General features: G+C 37.8%; 2 protein-coding genes across 2 annotated transcripts in view; one reads left to right on the top strand and one right to left on the bottom strand.

The window, feature by feature from the left end:
* Window positions 1–1,560: 1,560 nt before the first annotated feature.
* MSH6 (mutS homolog 6) lies at window positions 1,561–19,141 on the top strand. The gene is made up of 10 exons (XM_019655860.1): window positions 1,561–1,895; window positions 8,881–9,083; window positions 11,243–11,409; window positions 12,597–15,141; window positions 16,143–16,411; window positions 17,522–17,639; window positions 17,887–17,976; window positions 18,391–18,545; window positions 18,656–18,855; window positions 18,969–19,141. Exons 1-10 carry the CDS (start codon window positions 1,657–1,659, stop codon window positions 19,048–19,050), a joined length of 4,068 nt encoding a protein of 1,355 aa, XP_019511405.1. The 5' UTR covers window positions 1,561–1,656; the 3' UTR covers window positions 19,051–19,141.
* FBXO11 (F-box protein 11) overlaps window positions 19,108–26,845 on the bottom strand; it is a 99,416-nt gene continuing 91,678 nt past the window's right edge. Inside the window, exons 15-23 of the mRNA XM_019655861.1 lie at window positions 26,003–26,125; window positions 25,831–25,916; window positions 25,092–25,168; window positions 24,854–24,997; window positions 22,464–22,574; window positions 21,631–21,738; window positions 21,197–21,305; window positions 20,521–20,619; window positions 19,108–20,441 (exon numbers count right to left, since the gene is read on the bottom strand). Coding sequence (XP_019511406.1) covers window positions 20,312–20,441; window positions 20,521–20,619; window positions 21,197–21,305; window positions 21,631–21,738; window positions 22,464–22,574; window positions 24,854–24,997; window positions 25,092–25,168; window positions 25,831–25,916; window positions 26,003–26,125 — 987 coding nt within the window. The 3' untranslated portion in view covers window positions 19,108–20,311. The remainder of the gene's footprint in view (window positions 20,442–20,520; window positions 20,620–21,196; window positions 21,306–21,630; window positions 21,739–22,463; window positions 22,575–24,853; window positions 24,998–25,091; window positions 25,169–25,830; window positions 25,917–26,002; window positions 26,126–26,845) is intronic.

The following is a 26,845-nucleotide window of genomic DNA, read 5'->3' as shown; positions in this document are numbered from 1 at the left end:
GTTAAAAAGAAAAAACAGGCCCCAAATGCAGTCACTTGTGTTAAGCCCCACTACAGCAAATGTTAATACTTGACCCAATTGTAATATTGGCCTTCCCCAGGAATGTAATCTTAACAGCCAGGCTGGAATTTCCTGGTGAGCATGAATGAGGTAATCCTCCTAATAGACCTCATTGTCCTCCAAAAGAAGGTGAATACTCCTTTTTTTCATGTATGGCTTCCTTTTCCCACTCCCTCTCTGCCTTTCAAAACCTTCGCCTTTCCGTAGCCCCCTGGAGCTCCTTTGTACTTGCTAGATGAGGTGCTGCCCGATTCATGAATCATTCAATAAAACCAATTAAACCTTTAAGATTTACTTGGTTGGATTTCTGTTAACAATATTTATCCCTCTTAGTGTGAATAAGTGTGTTCTGCTGCAGAAATGTTTGATTTCACAGTGTTACCCAGACTCTCGGGGGTGGGGTGGGGGTGGTCGCATCTTTATTCATGGAAGGAAGAGTACCTCTCAAATATATCTGAAACAAAGATGATTTTATTACTTGCTTGGCAAAGGAGAAGCATATGGCAGAGCACAGCCTCCCCTAACAGAGAACTGATCTTATATAGGTTTACCAAAGTACAGTTGTTGCTGATTGGGGCTGTTTTTCTGGAGTCTAGGTTCCATAATTATTTAAAATGTGGGATTAGGGCCAAAGAATTGTCGGTCTGATTTTTTTCTTGACTTTGGAGAATAGGAACTTTTTATTTACACCGTTACTCTTCTAAAATCTGAAAAATCCTGCATTCTGAGACACACCTGGCTCAAACAGCTCAGATAAAAAGGACGGTGGACCTGAGGTATTTCTCTCATAGATTATTGAGAGGATTTAATTAATCTATGTAAAATGATTGGATTGTTGCCTGGCAGAGGACAGCTCTGTGTAGCAGGCACGTTTTTATCATAAACACGTAAAGGACCTGCCACTTTGCATTCATTTAGCAAGTATTTATCAAGTGCCTACTACGTGCAACGCTTTGAGAATACTACGCGAACAGGCGACTTAAACAACTTGCTGACAAAAGTCTGCATTCTTTATTTTTCGGTTCCTTGGTAAAGCGGTCTAACCACAGGGATTTTCAAACAGGCGCTGGAAGGCACCTCTTTCCGCGGCCCTTCGGTTCGCCCCCAGCACTTCAGCCACTCCTGCCCACATTGTGCATGGACTTCGCACAAACCGGCCTGCCTGGTGCTCGCAGCCCCCAGGAGCGCCTCCTTGCGTTTCAGAGAGGGGCGGCTTTCCAAGGCCCGTAGCCCGGCTTCCTGCCAAGGTGTTCCAGTTCTCACCAGCCCCGCGCCAGCAGGCCTAACCCGCTGCTGTTCCAACCTCGGGGGCTGGGGCCCGCTGCGGCACCGACAGCTGCACCGCGTGGCTCTGCGGCCCCTCCCCTTCCCTCTCCTCCCCACGTCGCCTGGCGCCCCGAGGGGGCGGGGCCGGGCGCGCGCCGTCGAGACGCCGCCCGTGCACGCCGAGGCGTCTGCCTATTGGCGGCTGGGACCAGTGTTCCTTCCGTGCAACGCGCCTCCCCCCTGATTTCCCGCCAGCAGGCGCCGCGCGGTAGATGCTGTGCCTCTGGTCGCTCGGTCGGATAGAACGGTTGGGCCTTGCCGACTGTCGTTATGTCGCGACAGAGCACGCTGTACAGTTTCTTCCCCAAGTCTCCAGTGCTGAATAATGCCAACAAGGCCTCAAGTGAAGGCGGCGTCGCCGCTGCCACTGAGGCCTCCCCTTCCCCCTGCGGGGATGCAGCTTGGAGTGAGGCCGGGCCCGGGCCCTTGGTGAGGTCTACGTCGCCGCCCAAGGCCAAGAACCTCAACGGAGGGCTGCGGAGGTCGGCAGCGCCTGCCGCCCCCTCCAGGTAGCAGGGTGGTGGTTGGTGGTGGTGGTGCGGGGAGGGGAGTGTCGATGGCTGCATACGGCGGCGGGTCGCACGGAGCCCGGGGAAGGGAGGCTTGCCTCGGGGGACTTGGGGTGTGCGGTCAGTTTCTGGTCTCGGAGGAAGTGCGGCTGCACACTTGGCTTGAAAGAATGCCGGGGCTGAGTTTGTAGCGCTGGGGGTGTAGATTGTAAACAAGGTAGGAGGAAATAGGCTGCAGGAGGAAGGGGGGAGGGGAGACGCGCGGAGTTTGGAGGAAGAGGAGGTGCGTTCTGCCAGGTCGGGGGGCTGGGTGGAGGAGAGGGAGTGCTCGCTGCTTGGGGTAGGGAGGAGAATGGGGAGATAGCACTGGGGGTGGGGCGGAAGAGAAAGGAGCTTCGCATGCTCCTTGAGGGGTGCGTACCCCGGGCAGGGGAGGGGGAGGTGCCTGACCGGGGCGGGAGAGGGGTGGCGGGAAAAAGGAATGCCTGCAGGGAGGAGGAACGTCCGCCATCTGGAGGGTGTGGGTGCGCGGTCTGCACTGAGTGGGGAGCGAGAAGACTCATCCTTCAAAGCTGGGATAGTAAATTAGGGCTTCAGTAGACGTTCGGGGAACTCGCTTAATGTCTGCAGGTGATCCCCCGACCCCAAGACGCTGTGGGGACGATGGTCCCTCGGCCTGTTTGTGGGCTTTGCGGGAGTTCCAAATGGGGGTGGACCTGGAGCCGAGAGCGCCGGGGGTGTGTCACACCGCAAAACCAAGGGGCCTCATTGGTCCGAGTGAGGATTGCCGGGGCGGGGGGTGGGGGTGGGGGTGTAGCTGAAAGTCCTGGGATTCGGTAGGGTCGTCCCGTAGGTAGACAGCACATACACCAAAACAAGATTAAGAAGCTGTATTAATTTTGACATGTGGAAGTTTGTGTCGAGTGAAGAAAATGTTATTTGATGAAATAGAGTTATCTTTTGTTGACCATTCCATGGGAGGATGGGGCACCATAATTTTTTCGGAGTTAAGCCCTTAAGGCCTTGATCTGGCCATGGGCAGGGATGTATGAACTCGATTGTGGGGAAGCCTGCTCAGAAGTGTCCTAGTTTTCTGGGCAGTTCAGTGCTATTCCAGGGCTTGGCTGCCCTTTTGTCAGAGAAGCGGGCGACATTTTGAAAAGCTTACATTTACTGTGTGTATATCCCATTTGTTGTATTGAGCACAAAGTGTAATGGTAGCCAAATGAAAGGATGAAGAACCAGGAGCTCAGAAAATATAATGAATTGATTCAAGATCAGAGTTGGTTAGTGGTTCTGAGTAGTCGATTTGAAATGCCCTGCGTTTTAGGTGTCATATAGATTTTAGTGTTACCCTCATTCAGGCAGTTTATATAGTTGTGTGAAGATTAGCAGGATATGCCTCCCCAGAATATGTCTCTTTGGCATAAAGATTATTTTGAGCTGATTATTTTTGAGAAACAGCAGATACAGGAGAAGCTCTGAAAAACAGTAAAAGTTCCTCTTCTGTATATGAAATTTACATTTATAACGGTAATCTCCATTTGTAAGGCTGTCTCCTCCTTTGCACCAGTAAAGAGGATGACTCTAAATTACAAGAAACTATTATTAATTGACAAGGCACTGACTTAAATCTGCATAACCTTACCCTTGTTAACATCTTTCCCTGGTTAAGGTAACTGCCCCCCATCTTCCTTTTGTCTTTAGCTGCAGGTGGTGTTTCAGGTGGTGACTTGGGCTTTCTGGGAGTTACTCAGTTTTCCTTAGTATCTCCCATGTATACAGGAGGTATGCATGTTAATAGACTAGTTTGCTTTTCTTTTGTTAATCATGTTATTATAGTGGAGTCTCAGCCAGGAACTCTGGGTAGAGGGAAAAATATTTTTCCTCCCCTACATATATCATCATCCATAACAGACTGGTTTTCATGGTGAGAGATGCATGGTGTGTTATGTTTACTTGAATCTGAATTGATTCTCTCTGCATCCATGCTAATGATTGTGCTTTGCACATTGAATAGCAAGCATATACTATTTGTTTTTTGAGGTCTGAATTCAGGAGACCTGTAAAAGCATAATATTGTTTACAATTGATCGACTATGGGCACCATTTCGAGTCTTCAAGAAAGATGGGCATTTGATACTAGGCTTCTAAAGAAACTCTTGAGTATATAAATTTTGCCTTCATTCAACAAATGTTCATGTACTTAACTCTGCCAGGCACAGTATTAGGCATTGTGGATACTGTGTACAATAGTAAACAGGACAAGCAAAAAGACAGCTCTAGAGCAAGAGCTGTGTGTGAATTCTGTGTGCTTTGGAGCAGGCGTGGGTAGATATGGGTCAAGGTAGGTTTTCAGCTTTCTAGGTTGAGACCCAGAAGACATAGGAGTTAGACAGGGTGAGTGGGTGTTAGGAAATTGATTCAGGAAGAGGAAGGTCTTGCAAATTGTGGCTAGAAAGAAGAGAGGAGGTGGGAGCATTGGAGAAGGTATGCAGGGATCCAGTCATGAACAGGTTGATGGACCACAAAGACATCTGGACTTTATCGGAAGGTCAGTTGAAAGCTTTTAATAGACTTTGAGCATCTCCATCTCCCCCCACCTGCCACCACAATTTAATTTTTAAAAATTTTCAGAAGTTGAGCATCTTCTAATGTTTGTCATATGCTCAAGTGTTAGGTGTTTTGACTTTTATCTAGTTCTTTGTTATGTGTGATGCAAAAGTCTTTTTCCATCCTGGGTTGTCCTTTCGTTAGTTTGCGACGTCTTTTGAACAGAAGTTACTAATTGTAATGCTGAGTTTGTCAATCCTTTTCTTTATGGCCAATGCTTCTGTTGGTTTAAGGAGAGTGATTTAGAAATATCACTTGCTGAAGTGTGCTTGGTGGGGAGACCCTTTAGGAGGTGTTTTTGATAAATGGAAAGGATGTGTGGGTAGTGGGAGTGGGGATGAGAGAGGGTTTAGAAGAGGAGGTGTGAAAGATGGAAGTGGTAGAGGAGGCAGGTATTGGTGATGATTTAGATAATGGAAGATGAGAGAGAGGCAGGATTCGAGATGACATGATTTGAAGTAAACTGCCGTGAGAAAAGTAGCAGGATACCATGTGCCCTGTGTTTTCACGTATGTGATAACTCAGTGTTTATATACACAAGTTTTGTTAGACAAACCCAGTTTATCTTTTATGGTTTAGAAGCAAATTCTAGCAATGCTTTTGGTATCTATTGTTTAAAAAGTAGTAGGTAGCCAAAAATGTTGATTATAAATTTGTGGCACAACCAGCAATGACACCAAGGTTCTGGGCTAAACAGAAAGCAAAAATAATGTGATTTTTTTTTAAAGCCAGATTTTAAAGATATGTTCAATGTACATTTAGCTTTACTAGGTCATTTCTTTTTGGTTGTATGAAGGCTTTTACGTTTGTTTTTCTGAGCTGTCAGATTTTCTTTTTCATTTTTTCCACTGTCTTTGTCCCAGTATCAAACATTTAAAATATTAAAGTTTTGGAAAACTTGTAAAATCATAATTGAAGAAATATAACTCCGATATTTTGGCATTTCAGCTTGGGCTTTATTTAGGAAGAACCAATGTATTTTACATTGTAATTAATAGAATACTTAGATATAAGGTGACCTTTTGGTCTAGATATTGTCAAATTGGATTTACACTGCATAGGGCTATGTGATCCTTGTTAATATTAACACAGGCTTCCTTATATGAAAAGAGAAAGATGTTAAGATTGTTAGAAAACATAGTCAACTATTAAAGTACAGTCAAGTTAATGTATGACTGTTAAAAGAAATAGTTTTAAGTAGAGTCAGTTGTACATGTCTGGTTTTATAAGATTGTTTGGCTCTTACAAGGACCAATATTTGAAAGATAGCAGATATTTAAATTATAGCATATCCAGCTGTCTTCCAACACTTACATTTATTTATGTATTTTTAAACACAGTATTCAGCGTTGGTCTAAAAACCTGAATATTTGCATGGATTAAAACATTTGTTCCTTTTATTTTGGCATTCTTTGGAAACTGCGTAACTACTAGAGATAAAAAATTTAAATTACCTTTAAAGAATTAAAGCTTGTGCACAAAAATTAATAGATTAAAAATTGTTAGCATTAAGTGAGGAAAAATTTTAATTAAATGTTCACAACTTTTAATTTTATTACACAATACATTTTATTACCTGCTCAGCTCTCTCTAGCTGGAGACCAGTGTTTCCTAGGCCTGACTTTTTGAAGTCATCTTTTTTCTTAAAGCCTTTTAGCATTGGAGGAACCATGTATATTACTAAGTTTTTTAGTCTTAGCATTTTATAGTGACCTGGCAATTCTTAACAACAGAGAAGTTATGTTATGTATAAGTTTCTGTAAGTATAAGGTTATATTTAGGGTAAGGTGATGTTGAAAAACTTTTTGTTTAAACAGTTCAGTTTGTAATATTTTAGCTTTACAGATGAGGAATTTATTTCAAAACCAGTAACGATTGTAATTAGCTTTTTATACATTTTTTTCTCTAGTTAAACGATGCACATTTGCCTTTCAAATAAATTTAAAGGCATTAAAATTTTAAATTGGTTCCTTGGAAAGCAATATTTTGTAAGAATTTTGAGACCTTTGAACACCATTTTACAATTTGTTTTATTATTTTCATTGTATTTGTAGAAATGACAGTTTTAAGATAAACGTTCCTAAGTCTTAGAAAGCTCGTTTTTCCTTGGGGCTAAAACTAGAGTGATTAACTTATTCATGTAAAAACAGTACTATTACATAATGCAGTTATAAAACTCAATATTTTTCCCACATGTCATTTGGGTCTCCGAAACTTAAGTTACTCTGACTTAATTGAGGATAGAGGAACTTTCAGGAGGCAGGTGTGGCCATCTCAGATTTTTTTGTTCAAGAATTTTGATCTGGTCATTTAGTTTCTCTGGGAGCCTCTAATACAAAGAGATTTCTGCAAGTGCTTTGTTGCCTCATACCAGGCAAAGTAGAATTTCATTGGGTTTGGGACATCGTGCCCTCTTGAACTTCAGATGTATTACCAAGATGTGCTTTCTTATCCAAGTCTCTGATGCACTAACTCCATTCTTGATAATCTTTAGACATGTATGTAATGAAATAGCTGGTGCCTTGTTGTGCCCTTAGTTCTTACTTACCCTCTGTAACTCAGTTCACAAAGGCAAGAAAAAGTTATCTTCAGTTTTACAAACCAAGAACACTTTGTAAACCTCATTCTATACTAGTCAACCTTAGGACTCATTTAGAGATATTTAATAATTTAAATACACAGGGGAGAAACTGCTTCAATCTGGCCAGTGATGGCATGAAGGCTTTGCTATATACAGACCAAAACCTTACCTGATTCTCCCTTTCTTAAGGGATTTAATTGCCTTAAAGAATGGTAGCCAGGCTTGACAGATGGATATCCCTACTGGTCCCCCCTTCAGAAAAATCTGTCTTGGCCAACACACAGTTTGAAGCCAGATGTCTCAAGACTATATAGTCACAAATATGATTCCTTGACATGACATGTATTTGCTCCGTTTGGCTAATCTTCTAAAAGTTCAGACTCAGAACACAGTGTCTTTATATAGATGAAAGTTATTTTCCTCCTTTAGCAGCACAAATAAAAAAAGTACAGCTTTAAGGTACTCTCAGGTACCTACCTACATAGAAAAGCTTGTTGGTTTCTGATACCATTGTGATGGGTTTTGTGGTTAAGTGGCTACATGGTTGAGTTTAGGGAAAGCCTCCTTGACAGTAGGGAGGCTTGTAAACAAACCATTCTGCACAGTGATAAGGGTCTTTGTCTCCTGTTAATAAGGAAGGACTTACCTAAGTAGTTTGAATTGTGCAGACACAGCTTTCTATTTGAAGATGACCTATGTAATGAGCTTGATGGCAATATTTATAAATGTGTACAGGTCGCTATAGATTTCTATAAATTGAGAGAAGACTGTATGTAAGGCCCTTGAGACAAGCACCAGCTGAAGTCATGCTCGCTTCTTGTTTCTCGTATACTTGTCTAGCCTAGGAGTTTCTATGCTCACATATTTTGAAGATAGGAATACTTTAATTTCATGATTGGGTCTGAATAAGGTGGCCTCGATTGATTGATGATCACTATTCTAAAATGTCTAAAATATTCTTGTTTGTAATGTACTTATTTTAGTAATTGTTCAGTGAAAACCGTTAGGCATGCTTAGAAAATTTTGGCATATAGTACTTAAGTAGGGTTTATCCTTCTCCATCACTGAGTGACTTTTCTGCAGCCTGTTAGCTAGATTCGTATACCCTCCCCCCCCTCCTTAAATCAGTTTTTGTGAAGATTGAATCTATTTTTGAGTCTGTAGGTGTAGGTACTTATTATTTTGGGCACATTAGGCTCTTATCTGTTGATTCGAGTTTTCCCACGAAATTAGAATTTTAGGAGAAGTGGGGTAGTAGTGTACTAGGTAGCTTTTGGAGTGTTTGGAATAATATATAATAGCTTAACTGAAGAGTTTCCAAGCAACGTCTAATGAGGTAATATTTACTATAATTAGCAAATCACATAGTTGGTATGTTTAGTATTAATACTCTGTCAGATTCATTTCCTGATATATACCATATTGTAGTGTAAGTGTGATTACAATTTGGAGAGCTTTTACAATGACCCTTTTCCCCACCATCAACATTCTACCAGAATTCTATAGTTTTTAAACTGAATGATTCTGAGAAAGTTTCTCATCTTAATGCCAGAAATCATTATATTTGTATTTGTCTTAATAGTATTGTGATATTTGCTTATGTTTTTAAAAGTAACTTGAAAATCTGAATTTAAAAAAATCAGTAAGTCCAGAATTTCTATGCTTGAATGTTAATGCCAGAAGACTTCAGAGGAACCTTAACACAATACCTTTCTTGGAATTGTTTATTCATAGGTAATTTTAATGCAACTTAACCAAATACTAATCAAGTTGTGTCTTTCCTTTTGGCAGCAGTTCTTGTGACTTCTCACCAGGTGATTTGGTTTGGGCCAAGATGGAGGGTTACCCCTGGTGGCCTTGCCTGGTTTACAACCACCCTTTTGATGGAACATTCATTCGTGAAAAAGGGAAGAGTGCCCGAATTCATGTACAGTTTTTTGATGACAGCCCAACAAGGGGCTGGGTTAGCAGAAGGCTATTAAAGCCATACACAGGTAAGAGAATCACTTCACAGAGTGTGTGTTGGGGGTGAGAGGGTGTGGGAGAGCACGAGCGCACACAAGTGAGCGCACACATAAGCACAAGTGTCAGTGTCTCCCATTCAGTAAAAAAAAAAAAAAGTGTATTTTACTTCAATAAATTGCAGGAGTGGCCTAGTAAAAGTTTTTAGCATGGGAAAAGGATAAAATGCATGTATCTGGTCTTTAGCCGGTTTTTTGTATGGAGTGGAATTTTTGTGTCTTTCGAGTGACTTAACAGCAATATCATTCCCTTAAATGAAAAATGATTTCATAATTGGATCTCATGATTTGGACCAAAATACCAAAATTCAGACATGAAAAGGGTAAATTAAACTGTGCCATCTTAAAGGATCCAAAAGAAAGACTGCAGTCAGATACATAGCATATAGATCAGTGACATTCTCTAGGTCAGATGGAGATGTAGGCTTACCTGGCCTTCAAAATCCTCACCTGTGAGCACATCTGAGTTCAGTTGCACATCAAACTTCTGGAACCTTAACTTTGTCTTCTTAGGCCCAGCCTTATTTATCACAGATAACCAGTAGACTACAGTAGTATGTTGTAGCTTCGCTTCAGTTAAGTGAACCCTATCAATCTCTTGAATTATACAGTGCATTCACAGTGGTTGGGGAAAAAAAGTGCCTATACACTCAAGCATGAAAAAGTCTTCATTATTCTCAGACTTTCCCAGGGTAAGATGTTGTTGAAACTCAATGTTTTGGAATCAGAACAAGGGTCAGTTTCCCAGAAATCTGGGAATCATGCCTTTTGGTCATAGTTTTCATCCTGCAGGGTGGGGATGGCACACTGAAGAAAGCTAATTCTATTGTATATGGAAATCTGACATGCAAGATGGAAAGATAATCAGGAAATTGGGTTCTGTGTTCTCCAGTAATTTGCTGTATGTATAATCTTGGCCAACCAAAGTGAACTTATTTCTAATATGTTTACTCATATAAAATGAGTGACTTGGACCAGGTGATGAATGAAATCTTTTTTTCCCAGGACTAATTTTGAGATTCTGAACAAAGCTTTGGCAAAATGACTTCTCTTTCCCCTTTAAGTTTTCATATTGTTGCAATACATGTATGTGAGTAAATCAGCAAAGAGGTATGGATGAAAAGAAGCCCTTTTTAGGGGAAGAGTCCTTAGGAATTATAGAGTTTGTGGAAATGTCACTAGATAAGTAGGGGGTGAATACAGCTGCAACAGGAATTTTGGGAAAAGTTGAGAGCCACTCCAGATTTTTCATTGTTGCAATTTGGAGCTTTGGTGCAGCTCTTTAGAGAAAAGGGAAATTGCAGCTTTATATTTAGGCAGTCCATAAAAGTTGCTAATTCCATGGAAATTTAGGATGTCCTATTAGTTTTAGTATACAGAAAGGAAATAATGTGAAGTCTGGATCTGTTAAATTGAGACAAATTCAGGTTTGTTTTCTAGTTATATTTGGGCAGAAGGAAAGAGACACTCCTAGTTATGACTCCTGGAAAAGATTTTGTACCATTAGACGAGCGATCGCCTGTATCTAACCTTTTTCTCAGTGAAGTATCATTTAAAATTATAGCTTTTTAAAGTGAAATAAAGGAAGAATTTTACTTTAAAGCAGCGCAACTGGTTTGAAAAAAAAATTTAACATTCAGCGTCTGAACTGGGCCATCCTCCCAAAATGTTAGGGTTCCTTACATCAGGATTAGTTTTTAATATATCCCATCTAACTGCCTTGGGGCCAACTTATTTTTACTATCATAGCTAATTTAACTGACAGTGCAGTCTTGGCATTCCTTAAGTAATTTTTTAAAAAAAGGATCTCAGAATCCCTTGACATCTTTTGCCTCACTTGTGGAGAGGTGTGCCTTACCTGTTTGTTTAGGGCTATAGCCCCAGGTCATTAGGAGAGAGACTAAAGTGGTCCTGGGGGATGTACCTTCAAGGAGGTAAAATAAGTAATTTCAGTTTCACTGGTAGGTTTCCCTGTAGACTCCTTCCTTGTGGGCTTTATTGAAATGTCTATATTAATTAAAAATAATAGAACATTAAAAATTATACTTTTCATTCTTGTTCATTAGGGCAAGTGTTGTGGGTCGAAACAACTATCCAACCAGCAGTTCTTATTTATAAATATGTGTTTTTAGGTTCAAAATCAAAGGAAGCCCAGAAAGGAGGTCATTTTTACAGTGCAAAGCCTGAAATACTCAGAGCAATGCAACGTGCAGATGAAGCCTTGAATAAAGACAAGATTAAAAGGCTTGAATTGGCAGTGTGTGATGAGCCCTCAGAACCAGAGGAGGAAGAAATGGAGGTGGGACATTGCAAACAGTTATTTCTTTTAGGGGAGAATGATGGGGGGACATAGTAAAGTGATATTCTTGTTTTATTTATATGTATATATTTTAGTGTACTCATATACACATACTTCTATACTTCCCTGGATTGTAAGTTAAGTTAGATTACTTGGCACCCCATTTTATTTAAATTCTCAAGTCTGCTGGAAGACACATGCTAGAGAGCTAGAGACAGTAAGGACATAGTGGTAAATTTGGTCATGGTGTCTGATACTAAGCTACCATGTGAAAGGGTGCGGTCAGGCCCTGGAAATTAATTATCCAGTTTTATGTTCTAATACTTTTTGTTGTATTTTGGATTAAGAATAGAGGTTGACTAACCTTGAAATACAATCTTGGTTTCAAATGTTAATGGTCACTATTTGAGTGAATTAAATCTTGTTAAGGACACAAACAAATAACTTGTTTTAAAATATTTAATAAATTACGGTATGTGCTTAAAAGATTCATCTATAAGCTTGATATATGTTTTATTCTATTGTCTTATAGTTGAGGGAATAACCAAGTTAATATAATGGCTATTTTAAGAGAAATGAGGGAAAAAAGTTCATTTTAATTTTGAGGCTCAGATCAGGGGTCCTAACAATCAGGTTTAGAAATGGATGATAATTACAGAGATCATTTAGCCTCATACATGTGAGAGATCCATGAATGTACCTTGCCTAAGAAGATAGTTCATTTGTGAAAGAGCAAGGACTAGAATCAGTATAGCTTACTTACTGCTTTCTTATACTAAAGAATACATAAAATGGTAAACTTCATAATAATGTCTATCTGTAAGAAGAGAGGTAACCCTGGAAGAAAGACAATAGAGGGAGATTTGAAGATTTTATTTTCATAGCTATGACTGTTAACAAACCCATCACCTACGGGTATTTGTGATACGTGGTCATGCTAATGATGGCTTCATCACTATTGTATAGGATGGGACTCTGGTGACAGAATCACTTAATCTTGTGTGATACTTGTTTTAATGTTAGGTGAAACTGAAATTGATATTCTTTGAGAAAGAAAATAGTTTCTTATTTTTGAAGGTGGGTTTTTCTGTTAGTATATGAAATCGCAGCATACCGAGAGGTATTCTACAGCAGTATTGTAATTTTCCAATTTTGCTCTATTTTTAAATACTTTTCTTGCCTGTCAGGTAGTTGCAACTTATGCATCAGATAAGAGTGAAGAAGATAATGAAATTGAGAGTGAAGAGGAAGTGCGGCCTAAGGCCCAAGGATCTAGGCGAAGTAGCCGCCAAATTAAAAAACGGAGGGTCATATCAGACTCTGACAGCGATGTTGGTGGCTCTGATGTAGAATTCAAGCCAGATGCTAAGGAGGAAGGAAGCAGTGATGAAATAAGCAGTGGAATGGGGGATAGCGACAGTGAAGGCCTGCACAACTCTGTCAAAGTTGCTCCAAAGCGGAAGAGAATGGTGACTGGAAATGGCTCTCTCAAAAGGAAAAGTTCAAGGAAGGAAATGCCCCCAGCCATCAAACGAACAACTGGCATTTCATTAGAAACCAAGAGTACTTTGAGTGCTTTCTCTTCGCCTCAAAATTCTGAATCCCAGGGCCACATTAGTGGAGGATGTGATAATAGTAGTCACACCACTGTGTGGTATCACGAAACTTTAGAATGGCTTAAGGAGGAAAAGAGAAGAGATATGCACAGGAGGCGACCCGATCACCCCGATTTTGATGCATCTACACTCTATGTGCCTGAGGATTTCCTTAATTCCTGTACTCCTGGGATGAGGAAGTGGTGGCAGATTAAGTCTCAGAACTTTGATCTTGTCATATTTTACAAGGTGGGGAAATTTTATGAGCTGTATCACATGGATGCTCTTATTGGAGTCAATGAACTAGGGTTGGTATTCATGAAAGGCAACTGGGCCCATTCTGGTTTCCCTGAAATTGCATTTGGTCGATATTCAGATTCTCTGGTCCAGAAGGGCTATAAAGTAGCACGAGTGGAACAGACTGAGACCCCGGAAATGATGGAGGCACGATGCCGAAAGATGGCACATATATCTAAGTATGATAGAGTGGTGAGGAGGGAGATTTGTAGAATCATTACCAAGGGTACACAGACGTACAGTGTGCTAGAAGGTGACCCCTCTGAAAACTACAGTAAATATCTTCTTAGCCTCAAAGAAAAAGAGGAAGATATTTCTGGCCACACTCGAGTATATGGTGTATGCTTTGTTGATGCTTCACTGGGAAAGTTTTTCATAGGTCAGTTTTCAGATGATCGTCATTGTTCCAGGTTTAGGACTCTAGTGGCACATTATCCCCCAGTACAAGTCTTGTTTGAGAAAGGAAATCTCTCAACAGAAACTAAGGTGATTCTGAAGGGTTCATTATCCTCTTCTCTTCAGGAAGGTCTGATTCCAGGCTCCCAGTTTTGGGATGCAGCCAAAACTTTGAGAACTCTCCTTGAAGAAGGGTATTTTACAGAAAAGTTAAATGAGAACAGTGGGGTGATGTTACCCCAGGTGCTTAAAGGTATGACCTCAGAGTCTGATTCTATTGGGTTGACACCAGGAGAGAAGAGTGAATTGGCCCTCTCTGCTCTAGGTGGTTGTGTCTTCTACCTCAAAAAATGCCTTATAGATCAGGAACTTTTATCAATGGCTAATTTTGAAGAATATATTCCCTTGGATTCTGACATGGTCAGTGCTGCAAGACCTGGTGCTGTCTTTGCTAAAACAAATCAACGAATGGTGCTAGATTCTGTGACATTAAACAACTTGGAAATTTTTATGAATGGAACAAATGGTTCTACTGAAGGTACCCTACTAGAGAAGATTGATACTTGCCATACTCCTTTTGGTAAGCGGCTCCTAAAGCAATGGCTTTGTGCCCCACTGTGTAACCCTTATGCTATCAATGATCGTCTAGATGCTATAGAAGACCTAATGGTTGTGCCTGACAAAATCTCTGAGGTTTTAGACCTTCTAAAGAAGCTTCCAGACCTTGAGAGGCTCCTGAGTAAAATTCATAACGTTGGGTCTCCCTTGAAGAGCCAGAACCACCCAGATAGCAGGGCTATAATGTATGAAGAAACTACATACAGCAAAAAAAAGATTATTGATTTTCTTTCTGCTCTGGAAGGATTCAAAGTAATATGTAAAATTATAGAGGTTATGGAAGAAGTTGTCGATGACTTCAAGTCCAAAATCCTTAAGCAGATCATTACTCTAAAGACAAAAAATCCTGAAGGCCGTTTTCCTGATTTGACTATGGAATTGAACCGATGGGATACAGCCTTTGACCATGAAAAGGCTCGAAAAACAGGACTGATTACTCCCAAAGCAGGATTTGACTCTGATTATGACCAAGCTCTTGCCGACATAAGAGAAAATGAACAGAGCCTCCTGGAATACTTGGAGAAACAGCGCAGTCGAATTGGTTGTAGGAGCATAGTCTACTGGGGGATTGGTAGGAACCGTTACCAGTTGGAAATTCCAGAGAATTTCATCACTCATAATTTGCCAGAAGAGTATGAGTTGAAATCCACCAAAAAAGGCTGTAAACGATACTGGACCAAAACTATTGAGAAGAAATTGGCTAATCTGATAAATGCTGAAGAACGCAGAGATGTATCATTGAAGGACTGTATGCGGCGACTATTCTATAACTTTGATAAAAATTACAAGGACTGGCAGGCTGCTGTGGAGTGCATCACAGTGTTAGGTAAGACTTCTAACAAGCTTGTTCCTAATGCTTTGGTTAGTAATGCTCTGCCTGTGTCCCAGTTGTGCACTGAGATTTAAAACCATTGCAGAGTCCCCACTGATATATATTCCTAAACACAATTAACGAAGTACATATGGGTTTTGACAAGTATATACTTGCTTCCTCATTATGAAATGACTAGGTTGTGCAGGCATTTAAGTTATTCACTAGATATTTTTAATTATTAATTAGTAGCCAGTGTTAGTAGCCCACTGGCCTTTTTTTCCTTTTTTCTTTTTTTAGCTGAGCCATCTTGCCACCTGTTGGCAGCTCAGCTCGGGCTGGGAATCTAACCGGCATCACTTAAATTTTTTTAAAAAAACCTTTGCATTCTTTATTTTAGTCTTTACATGCATGTCTCAAAAGATTTTAATCTTCTTTTTTTCCTCTTAGCCGAAATTTTGAAACCTTTTGTGCCTCATAAATAATTTTAAATTTCATGGCTAACTTATTTGGAGCCTTTGCTATTTTAGTTTAGTTTTTTTTTATTTTACAAATATAGCTAGCTACCAGTTTACCCAAACTTGTAACAAAACAATTGTGATCTGAACACACTTGTCCAGAATAGAATATTTTTGAGTGTGCCACATTTTTTCCGTAAGCCAGTACAGCTTCAAATAATTTGGTGGGTAATTTAAAATCCCCCCTCAGTACAGGTGTTCAAAATTGGTGAACTCAGTTTCCTTTTAAGATTGTTTTATATTAGTGTGCCTATTGTTAGAATATTCTGCCTCTCCCAGGATTTTAAGCCACATATAACACTTAGGCACTGTATTGTACAGTTAATGTTGTCACTAGAATGCCTGCTGTTAGAAAAAAAGCTGGTATGTCTAAAAAGAAAGTAGGACACACCACCTCCTGAAGAAGTAGTTTTAGAACCCATTTTATAGAAGTTGGGTCTTTGTGATTATCAAGAAACCTCAAAAATGATGAAGCCTCACCTTTACCCTCTTTAACAGATGTCTTATTGTGCCTGGCTAACTACAGTCGAGGGGGTGATGGTCCTATGTGTCGTCCAGTAATTCTGTTGCCAAAAGAAGACACTCGCGTCTTCTTAGACCTTCAAGGATCACGCCATCCCTGTATTACGAAGACTTTTTTTGGAGATGATTTTATTCCTAATGACATTCTAATAGGGTGTGAGGAAGAAGAGGAGGAAAATGGCAAAGCTTATTGTGTACTTGTTACTGGACCGAATATGGGGGGCAAGTCTACGCTCATGAGACAGGTAAAATGACCATTAAGAATGAATATATTACATATTCAGGCCATCCTTTTCCCTAATAGCACATGCATTTCATAGAATTCAGTCACTGACTTACAAGGAAGCAAAGGGAAACTCGTGTTAGAATTGTATTTTTCTCATCCATCAAGTATCTGCCTGATGTTAAGGAAAGTACACATTTAAAAGGCAAGGGAAGTTTCAGGTCATGATTCCTTGATAAGCCTTTTGGTTTGATTCAATTAATTTCCTTGAAGGTAGATGTATATTCATAATGAACAAAAATTAGGCAAATATTACAGGCTTGTCTTTTGATTACACGCATTTGTAGGAACTCGTCTTATAAAAGAGTCATGGCAGAGTTATTCAGATACAAAAAAACCCAAAAATCATGACCTCTGGCAACTGTTGGGAACTGCTTGTTAGGGAAAACAATATGTCTTCTCTTTATACCAGAGATTGGCCAGCCATAAGCTAAACATGATTTTTACATTTTTAAAGGGTTGTAAAAAAAAGACTGTGACAAAAACATTGACAGAAAATGTAAGCTGATTCTCCTGCTCTCCTGTACTGTTTCGATTTGTTCACCAAATTGTTCAACCCCCTTTAAAAAAAAATGCTTTATGAATTTGATGTCATCCTTGCGCAGGGGTCATGCTAATCTCTTGTATATCATTCCAGTTTTACTATCTGTACTGCCGAAGCAAGCACTTCTCATTTTTTAATCAAAATCACCTAGAGAGCTCAACAAAAATGTACATGGGGATTCCATCCTTTGAAATTGATTCATTTGGTCTGGAATTGGTTCTTAACATCAGTTTTAAAGAGCACCCCAGTGATTTCTATTGTGTAGCCAGGGGTTGAGAATCTCTAGTGCACTGGGTTTATACAGGCTCTGAGGTTTTCTTGCCTTCTAAGCTCACTATTCTGTTTAGGATTATGAGGATTTTTAAGTGTCTGACTTCTGCATAATGGTTCTTAAGATTAATGTTTATTTAGCTTGTCTTATTGTCTCTGGGATATATAGAGATATAGTTCTGTATATCTACATCTATCTATATGTATATCTGTTCTTTAATACCAATCATAAAAGACCTTTTCCTCCCTCATTCACAGGCTGGCCTATTAGCTGTAATGGCCCAGATGGGTTGTTATGTACCTGCTGAAGTGTGTAGGCTCACACCAATTGATAGAGTGTTTACGAGACTTGGTGCCTCAGACAGAATAATGTCAGGTGAGGTTTTTTCCCCCACCTAATGGCTTTATTTGCTGTTTGACTTTTTTTGGTGTTATGTGAAGCGGAATGCTTTCAGGCATTTGTAAACATGCAATTCTTAAAATACTAGAAGTAATGAGATTTAACGTTTAGGTACCGCTGGTAGCCCATGATAAATTCAAATAATATGGACCTAAAAGATTAATTTACTGTTTATAATAGGATTCTTAAAATGATCACTTATTTGTGATTTTTTTTCCTAAAGGTGAAAGCACATTTTTTGTTGAATTGAGCGAAACTGCCAGTATACTTACACATGCAACAGAACATTCTCTGGTGCTTGTGGATGAATTAGGTAAGATACTAAAACTTCCATTTGAAGGCTATCTTTAAAACATCAGTACAGAGAATTATTTAAAGAATATGAAGGCACTCACTTTTGTGCCATAGACCCATAGTTGGTGAAATGATGTGAAATGTCTTCTTAATCCTATTCAAGTTTAGTTGCTATACTGTGGGGATAATGAGATTTATTTATTGGTTAATGAGAATATTTAAGGAGAACTAGTAAATTTCTGAAGATCAGTATTCTTTAAAAGAAAGTATCCTCATCCCAAGGGCTGCTAAGCAGACCTATTTAGCTAAACAGTGCCTATTTACAGAGTACTTCGGATGTACTGATGTTAACTGTTGTATCCCTTTTTTTTTGCATTCCTTTGTGAGGTACATCCTCTTTGGTACAAATATAATTTATGCATTACTTTCACAGGAAGAGGTACTGCAACATTTGATGGGACTGCAATAGCAAATGCAGTTGTGAAAGAACTTGCTGAGAATATAAAGTGTCGTACATTGTTTTCTACCCATTACCATTCATTAGTTGAAGATTATTCTCAAAGTGTGGCAGTGCGCCTAGGTCACATGGTATGTACAAATTGCTTCTTCAAAAATTGTTTAGGTTTTTGAGAGAATCAAATCGGGTACGTCCATTGGTAGTACGTGAATATAACTAATAAAATATCTCTTTTTTTTAGGCATGCATGGTAGAAAATGAATGTGAAGATCCCAGCCAGGAGACTATTACCTTCCTCTACAAGTTCATCAAAGGAGCTTGTCCTAAAAGCTATGGCTTTAATGCAGCGAAGCTTGCTAATCTTCCAGAGGAGGTTATTCAAAAGGGACATAGAAAAGCAAGAGAATTTGAGAAGATGACTCATTCACTGCGATTATTTCGGTAATTATATTTGGATATAATTTTCCATGCAGCTGATCTTATTAAAACTGAAGGGGGGATGGATGGTGCACTGTGAAAAATGTGAACTAAAACTTTTCTTTTTAAATTTTAAGGGAAGTTTGCCTGGCTTGTGAAAAGTCGACTTTAGATGCTGAAGCTGTCCATAAGTTGCTGACTTTGATTGAGGAATTATAGACTACATTGGAAGCTTTGAGTTGACTTTTTTGACGAAGTTGGTAAATTCAGACAACATTATGATCTAATAAACTTTATTTTTTAAAAATGACCATTTTTCCATTTTCTTTCTAGGAAATTAAACCCTTTTAATTCTTATCTACCTTCTACATAATGGTTATTGAATACTCCACAATATATTAAGTCTAGATGTTATGGTACATGCATACACTTTCAGGCTGTTTATACCCACTGTCACCAATACACATAAATGGGGGGGAGCTATGAAACTGTATAGGGCTGTATATATACTTGTCTCAGCTTAAATGCAGGAAATTGTTTTAATTTCCAGCAGTTTATCTAAACTGTTCAAAAAAAACTATGAACAGAGTTCAAATACAGGACTGTTTTGAAGAGACTTTCTAAAGTGTACTTTAAAACATAGTAGTTTTTACCTTTCACAAAACTGAGTTACAAGAATACTTTTGTTTTACAGTGCATCCCTTCCTAGGAAGTCTCATTAAAACACTCACTTTTTCTAGGGGTGATTTTGAATGCTGCACAGGGAAGGGAAGGAAAGGAAAGGAAATAATAGTCTTAACTTTTCTTAAAGGATACCAGAAACATTGCTGGATATAATTTAAGATTAGTGTTTTCTCTTTCATAGAAAGAACGTAGATACTGGGACATGAGTACAGTTTACAGCAAGTCTAGGTGTGCTAACAAAACAGGGCACATTCAAGTACAATAAGATTTTGCTTGAAATTAAAAACAAACTACATGAGATTAAAGCATTAAAATCATATTTCTCAATCTGAATACATGTTAAAAAAAATCAAAAGAAACGCAGAAGTGCTAGCTCACATTTTTTACCATATTACAAAAGCAATTGGTACCCATGTCCATAAAGGCAGCAACAAAGCTGCTTGTCTATTGAAGAGTACTACTGCAAATTAGACTGCATTCAATGCTAGTTGTAAAAACACCAGCTTTTTTTCAGAAGTTGGTATCTGTACAAAAATTGCAGCTTATTTTCTTCACTTCTGTCCCTTCAAAAGTCTTTACACAGTAATGCTAAAACACCCAGCTCTGAGATCCTGAGTCAATATATTGCCACTTTCTTTTTGGTAGCTTGAGTTTCATAGTGTCAACTGACCTCGTGTATCCATTTTTAATACAGTCTCTTCCTGTAGCATGGGCAAGTATTTTAAATCTTCTTCCAAAAAAAATGTTTTTAAGTTATGATGTTAGAATGGCAGGACTTTTTCTTTTGGGAAGGAATTCAGTTGTGCTGCAATGTATTAGATTCTATAGGTGGAGCAGAGTCATATAGTGTATCTGTATCGTGTGTAGGCTCACCAGCTAATGTACAAGGATTAGACAGTGTTCCAGCACCACAGTCACAGAAAAACCTAAAGCAAAATGAAAACCCAAAAATTAGGAAGGGGAAGGGGATAATTGGGTAATAGAGCAAGCAAGTATGTTACATACCTATCATGTCTAATAAATTCTACATCATGTCCCTGATGGCACTTCTTAATGCAGTTCACACATATGGCATTTCGATCTGTGGTGTTACAAGTGTGACATCTAAAAAGCAAAAGCTTACATTATTTTTCTTGAACATAATCAAAATAATGGTGTTTTGTTTATATAAAAGGACCAAAAACAAAATTTTGGTGGCTCCAACCCAGATTATGAAAAGGGACTGAAGTAAGAGTAAGTCAATTTCCTGTTGCCTTGCATCTTCTGAGGAAAACAATATGTAAATTGGAGAAAGGCATTTGAAATTTTCCTGTAAAGTCCATGGAACCAATTTTGGGAAGAGGGGACTCAAAACCCACTCAGAGTGACTGGGATATATGGAATGCTTAGTGACAGCTTTATATTGTCTCAAATGTAGTGTTACACATTTCCAATGAAATCTAGTTATGCACTGCAGTAACTACTTACCATATTTATGGTCTCAAACCGGATCTTCAAGTAGATCACAGAACTCAATGTGAATAATTAAAAAGTTTTTAGTTACAGTCTTGACTAGCAAATATCCAATTTACTCTGCCTTTGCTCATACATTTAAGGGGGGGAAAAAATGCTAGGTTTTGCCAGTATAGAAAGAAAATCATCTCCCCCTTTTTCAGGTACTTAAATAAATTTAGAAATATACCTGTAGAAATCATGCATGGGATAGCTGGTATAACTTGATATTTTATATAAACATTGGCCTCTACTAACAGCCTTTTCTATGGCGTCTTGATTGTTCATTATTTTGTTATCTGGAATAAAAGAAAAAAACAAGTGAAATTCTAGAGGACAGACAAGATTAAAAAAGATTATAGGCTTATTCTAATAGAGTTGGTTTTTAAGAGCTTTAAAAGGCTAACCAAGAAAGTAAATAAGCTAAGAACGGAAATGTACTTTCCTTATGTAAGATATTCCAATTAGAACAAGTCAAAACAACTTTTTCTTTGAAAAATAGTTCTCTTGAGTTGTTGCTCACTTTGTAGAGACAGACAAATCAAGTTATTGAACAGTGCCTTCTGATTTTCACAGCATAGTTCATGTCATGTATTTATAGGCAGAATATAGACTCCAACATACCTTTCATTGTCACATTAACACCAGATGCTAAAAATAAGCCTCCAAACCGGTTGTTAAAAATCTGATTGCCTTCTAGTGTTGCAGTTGCATGATTTGTAATTTCAATACCTGAAGTAAAATTTAAACAGCAGATGCATCAACTTTATATAGTTTCTTAAACCTGAAATATAGCAAATGTAGTAAACTAGTTCTTTTATATAAAATGTATATTAACTCAACATCCACGGAATAAAATACAAATGTTTATTTGAATCACTGACAATAACTCCCTTTCTACTATTAATAGTTTCACTATGTTTGCTGAAGGAATGATACAAATGGTTCATAACTTAATAACACTTTAAAATTTCTTTGCAAAAAAAGAAGATAGTACCTAGAAGTATGTTTAGGTAGCAGCTAGTTTACATACTGAAGAGAAAAGGGGCTAGTGAGTTATTTGGAATATTAAGTGTCTTCACTAGCAAAAAGTTGAACTATATATGCATGATACTTGGATTTTACTTACCAAGATCTTAAATGTATTTGTGAGGCCAGAGGGGTTGAATTTATCTCTATTACTAATGGTAGTACAAAGCCTGCATTTATTCTATCCCAATTAATGTTTCATAATTACTACTGAACAACAAGAACAATATTTCTTGTAAGTTTTTCTAGAGAGTGGAAGAATCCAGAACTTGGATTAGGTGCCCTAATAAGTGATTGTTAATAGGCATTCAGACACTTTTAACACACACCTGGCACACCGTTAGTTATTAAGCAAAAGTGAATATACTAAAAACCAACCACTTTAATGCACAGAAAACAAGCTACAGGTAACAAAAGGAAATACAAACCTGCAGCAAATCCATCAAATATTCTGTTTTTCCTTAAGACTGGATGACTATTAGTGCTGATGAGAACACCTGCTTGAGCATTCCTGAAAATATCATTTTCTTCAAGGAGACCTATAATAAAATATTTCCTCAGATTAATGTATATAACAGATTTTACTAGCCTTTTTGGTGGTATTTAGGTTTTATTTTAGTTTCTTATTAACTGCATTGTAAAATTCACAGGATTAATTTTTTAGCCGAAGTTCATTAGTAATTCATAGGTATTTAGGATTTAACCAAAAATGGCTAAATTGCAGGTAACCATTCTAACCAATAAACTACAAGTTCCATGGTTTCAGGGACCACGTCTATAGTTTAGTCACCATTGCATCCCCAGTGCTGGTACATAGTTAATTCTCAATGAATACTGTTGAATTAAAATTTTGAAATCTTTAGAACCTTTGTATCCTCAATTAATTATTCCTTGATCAATTTCCTTCACTACAGTCTCTTTTGCTGCTGTATTTTTCCCAGTTTCCTACAACTCTTTTATCATGTCCCTTCTCTGCTGAAAAAGCTTTCAGAATAAAGTTTTAAATTGTCATTTCAAAATATTCCCCCAAACTACTTCGTCTCCCTACATTACCTATGCTCTGAATATTTTTTATCCCTAAGGTCTTTATAGTATTTCCTCTTCTTGATAATGCCCTGCACTTTCTTCCTAATGTTATTTCCTCTGGGAGGTTTTCAGTTTCCTTCCATCAAATTTATTATTCTCTCTTCTGGCAGTTTAACAATTATTAAGAGTCAGCTGAGAAATCAGACTTCAGGCCTTCAACTACTAACTCCATCACTTTACTAGCTCTGAGTGGGAAATTACTTACCTTTTCATCTGTCTCATCTGTAAAATGGGTATTATCACCATACAGGTTATGAGGATGAAATGAGTTAACACATGTAGAAGTATATAGCACTAAGTATGAGTTAATATTACTCTTATAAAAACCTACTTATATACAGTGAATTGTAGCTAGTTGGGTACTAGTGTTTCTTTGCTCCCTAAAGATGTGAAACGTTTTTATTTTTGTAGATACTTGACCCATCTGGTTATTTTCCAGTATTAACCTCTAAATTCCTTTTCCCCTGGAAAAGACTATTCTAAGTCCCTACCTCTAATCTTGCAGATGTCCGTCCACTAACCTCAAGTGCTACTGCTAATATCTAGTCCAAACTCCATGTTACATATACAAAGCCTCTTATGATTTGGGCTCTGCCCCTCTCCAGCCTCAACTTTCAGTATACCTGTTACCTTACTAAATCATCACTTTCAGTTTCATTTAGACTTTTGTTTACAATGTGCCACTCCATTAGACTGCAAACTTTCTGGATTAAGTACTGTTTTATTCACTGTTATATATTTAGGATCTATATCACAGTGGTTGGTACAGAGGTGTTCAAGTAATAGCAAACCAAAGACTGAAATAAATATGCTTTCTACACCTGGAATAGCCTGCTTCCTGCCCTCAAACCCCATTTACCAGTGAATACTCATTTTTGAAGACACAGCTGAAAACTGATTTTACTCTATGATAATCTTTTCTCAACATCTTACAAATAAAACCACCATTCTGTACTGTGTTTCCTCATATCTTGTAAAGACTCCTGTCAGAGATGTTACTTTACTGAATTACTACATTATAAACTCCTGGAGAGTCTGTGTCATTAATAGAATCGTGTTACTTTGTTGCAATAGTAAATTTTGTTGATTATATCTTGGTATTTAGAGTAATAACCAGCTATCCTTCCACACAAGTACAATATTGGGTTACTGACATTTCATGAATGGTGATGAATTTTCCGTTAGACATTCTCTCCCAGTCTCTCTTCATGAATATGAATTTGCAAAGGGCAGGGACTATGGGACTTTTGCCTCAATGCAAAGTGAGTTGACTTCTATGGATACCAAACCGAGTACACCTTGGCTTCATTAACTCCATTCTCCAACAAACACAGTTGTAAACAGGTACAAAGCAATTCTTATTTACTACAGACATTATATATTTACAAACCAATTTCTCACACCTAGTTCTATAACTTGACTTTGAAGTTTTATTATATCACTATTCTGAATAATAAAGTTCAGAGAGAGGATGTAAACAAATTCTGCTACCTTAAAAAAGCCTTACAACTGGCACACTCAAGGTGCCTACAAAAGGAAAAGAAAAATTCTGTAAACATTTTTCTTTCCTTTAATTCTGGAGAGTAATCTCCTAAATCATATCAAGACTTGATAAAGAAAAAGATTTGAGATTCACTCATAACATGTTAATTGGCAAGATCGATTGTTAAAGATATGGAAGAATAATAATGGAAAATTGGGTTTTTTACTAATGCAAAATTAACAACAATACCTCGACCCCCATTAAATATACAGATGCCACCATCTCTTCCATCATGGATTTTATTTCTTCTTAGTGTAGGATTACTATCTGTCTTAATCCAGACTCCAGCCATTGCATTGTCAAATATTTCATTATCTTCTATACAGCCTAGACCTATAAATGCAAAAATTTAGGTTGTATTATTTAGAAAGTGTATTTCTAAAAACTACTAGCACTGAGAAAAAGATGAGAGATTGATTGAACATACCAGAATTATAAACTAGAATTCCACCATTCTGTCCTCCCCAGATTTTGTTGCGCCTAATTTTGGGATTACTTCCAGTCCTATGGATAGAATAGAAAATAATGCCATTTCAATTGTTTCTACTCCCACATCCCATGTTAGATGAGGTAACTAGAAAAATCCACATTAACCATAGTAAAAATTACAATGGAGTCATTCAAAATGCTCTGAGAGTCTGTCAATAAAGAAACTGGTTTCATTTTGCTTAATTCTATTTCCCACAGAACACACTTAGCTATACATTATGTTATTACTATAGAATCTCCTAACATGTAAACTAAACTGAGGGGGTAAGTAAATGGCTATTAAATATACACCCCTCATATGTAAAATTAAGGTTTGAATTATACAATTAGGACTACTCTAGTTCCAAAGACTGTTAAAATATAGCAAAGATGGGTGTGAAAAACTATTAATTTTATAGAAATAGCATAAAAACAGAAGCTCCCATTTACTGAGTGCCTATGACATGCCAGGTATAGCTCACAAGTATTTTTATACAGGTTTCCCCTCTCCAAGTATGATGGAGTACATAGACTGTTGTCCTTACCTAGTCCAAGAAAAGTTAGTCTGACAGTTTAAGGTAAGGTAGAGGAAATACATATACAAAAGAAAGAATAAAGATTGAGCATTAAATAATAAGGAAATTTCTTCTATATACTCCATATATTCCCCAAAGAATGCCAAATGTGAAAACATTTACCTTATCTGAACCCCTGAATACATATGATTATAGATATCATTGTCCTCTAGCACTCCATGTCCATTGTCATAAAAATAAACACCAACCTAAAATTTAAAAAAATTTTTTTTAAATGACAATAAAGTGTTTACAAAACAATTATTTTCCGTACAAGAGTCCAAGAAAATCTTACCTGCTTGCCACTGTGTATCCTGTTTCTTCTGAGTACTGGAGTGCTGCCAGTTGTTACCCAGACGCCAGCCAGAGTATTACTATAAACTTCATTCTCTTCTATTACACCTTGTCCTTTCTCATGCTAAACAAAAGATACATTGATTACAATGCACATTTTGTATAAGCAAGCAGTTTAGTGTACTCTCCCCTTTAAAAAGTTTTAAGAAAAAAAAAAATCTCAATTTTTGTTTCTTTATTTGAGTAAGAAGTTAATAATATTTTTCTGTAGCCTCTATGTAAGTTTAAGCTCTCAAAGTTTTTATACTGTTCTCTATGTGGTTTTGCACTTTTAAATATACTATAGTAATAGTAGCAGCATGCAATTTACTTTAGCAAAAGAATTCCTTATTTCATTTCAGCTATACCTATAACAAACCAAAGATGTCTCATTTAGTAACTTATCACTGATAAAATCATTTCAAAATAAGGTCTCAAGAAATTTTTTTAGCAGAAGATTAAGACATGAATATTTTTAGAACTGTAAATAAAAATTAGTCACACCTGCCATTACACAAACACCTTTCAGAAATTAGGATCCTTTATTTTCTTACTTGAATCAGTTATAATAGTTTCAAATGCCATGGTGACAGAAGACAAAGGACTAATGCACAGGTTTTAAAATTGCGCAAGATGCTCAATTGTTCAACATAATTCAAATGAAAATTGGCTTTTCAGAAGACAAAAATATTGAAGTCTAGTATTATTACTACCGTATTTGCTGGCGTATAAGACGACTGGGCGTATAAGACGACCCCCTAACATTTCCACTCAAAATACAGAGTTTGTTATATACTCGCCGTAT

This window comes from Hipposideros armiger, unplaced genomic scaffold (assembly GCF_001890085.2).
Source record: "Hipposideros armiger isolate ML-2016 unplaced genomic scaffold, ASM189008v1 scaffold_248, whole genome shotgun sequence".
Lineage (NCBI taxonomy): Eukaryota > Metazoa > Chordata > Mammalia > Chiroptera > Hipposideridae > Hipposideros > Hipposideros armiger.
This window is presented reverse-complemented; position numbering and strand designations above follow the sequence as displayed.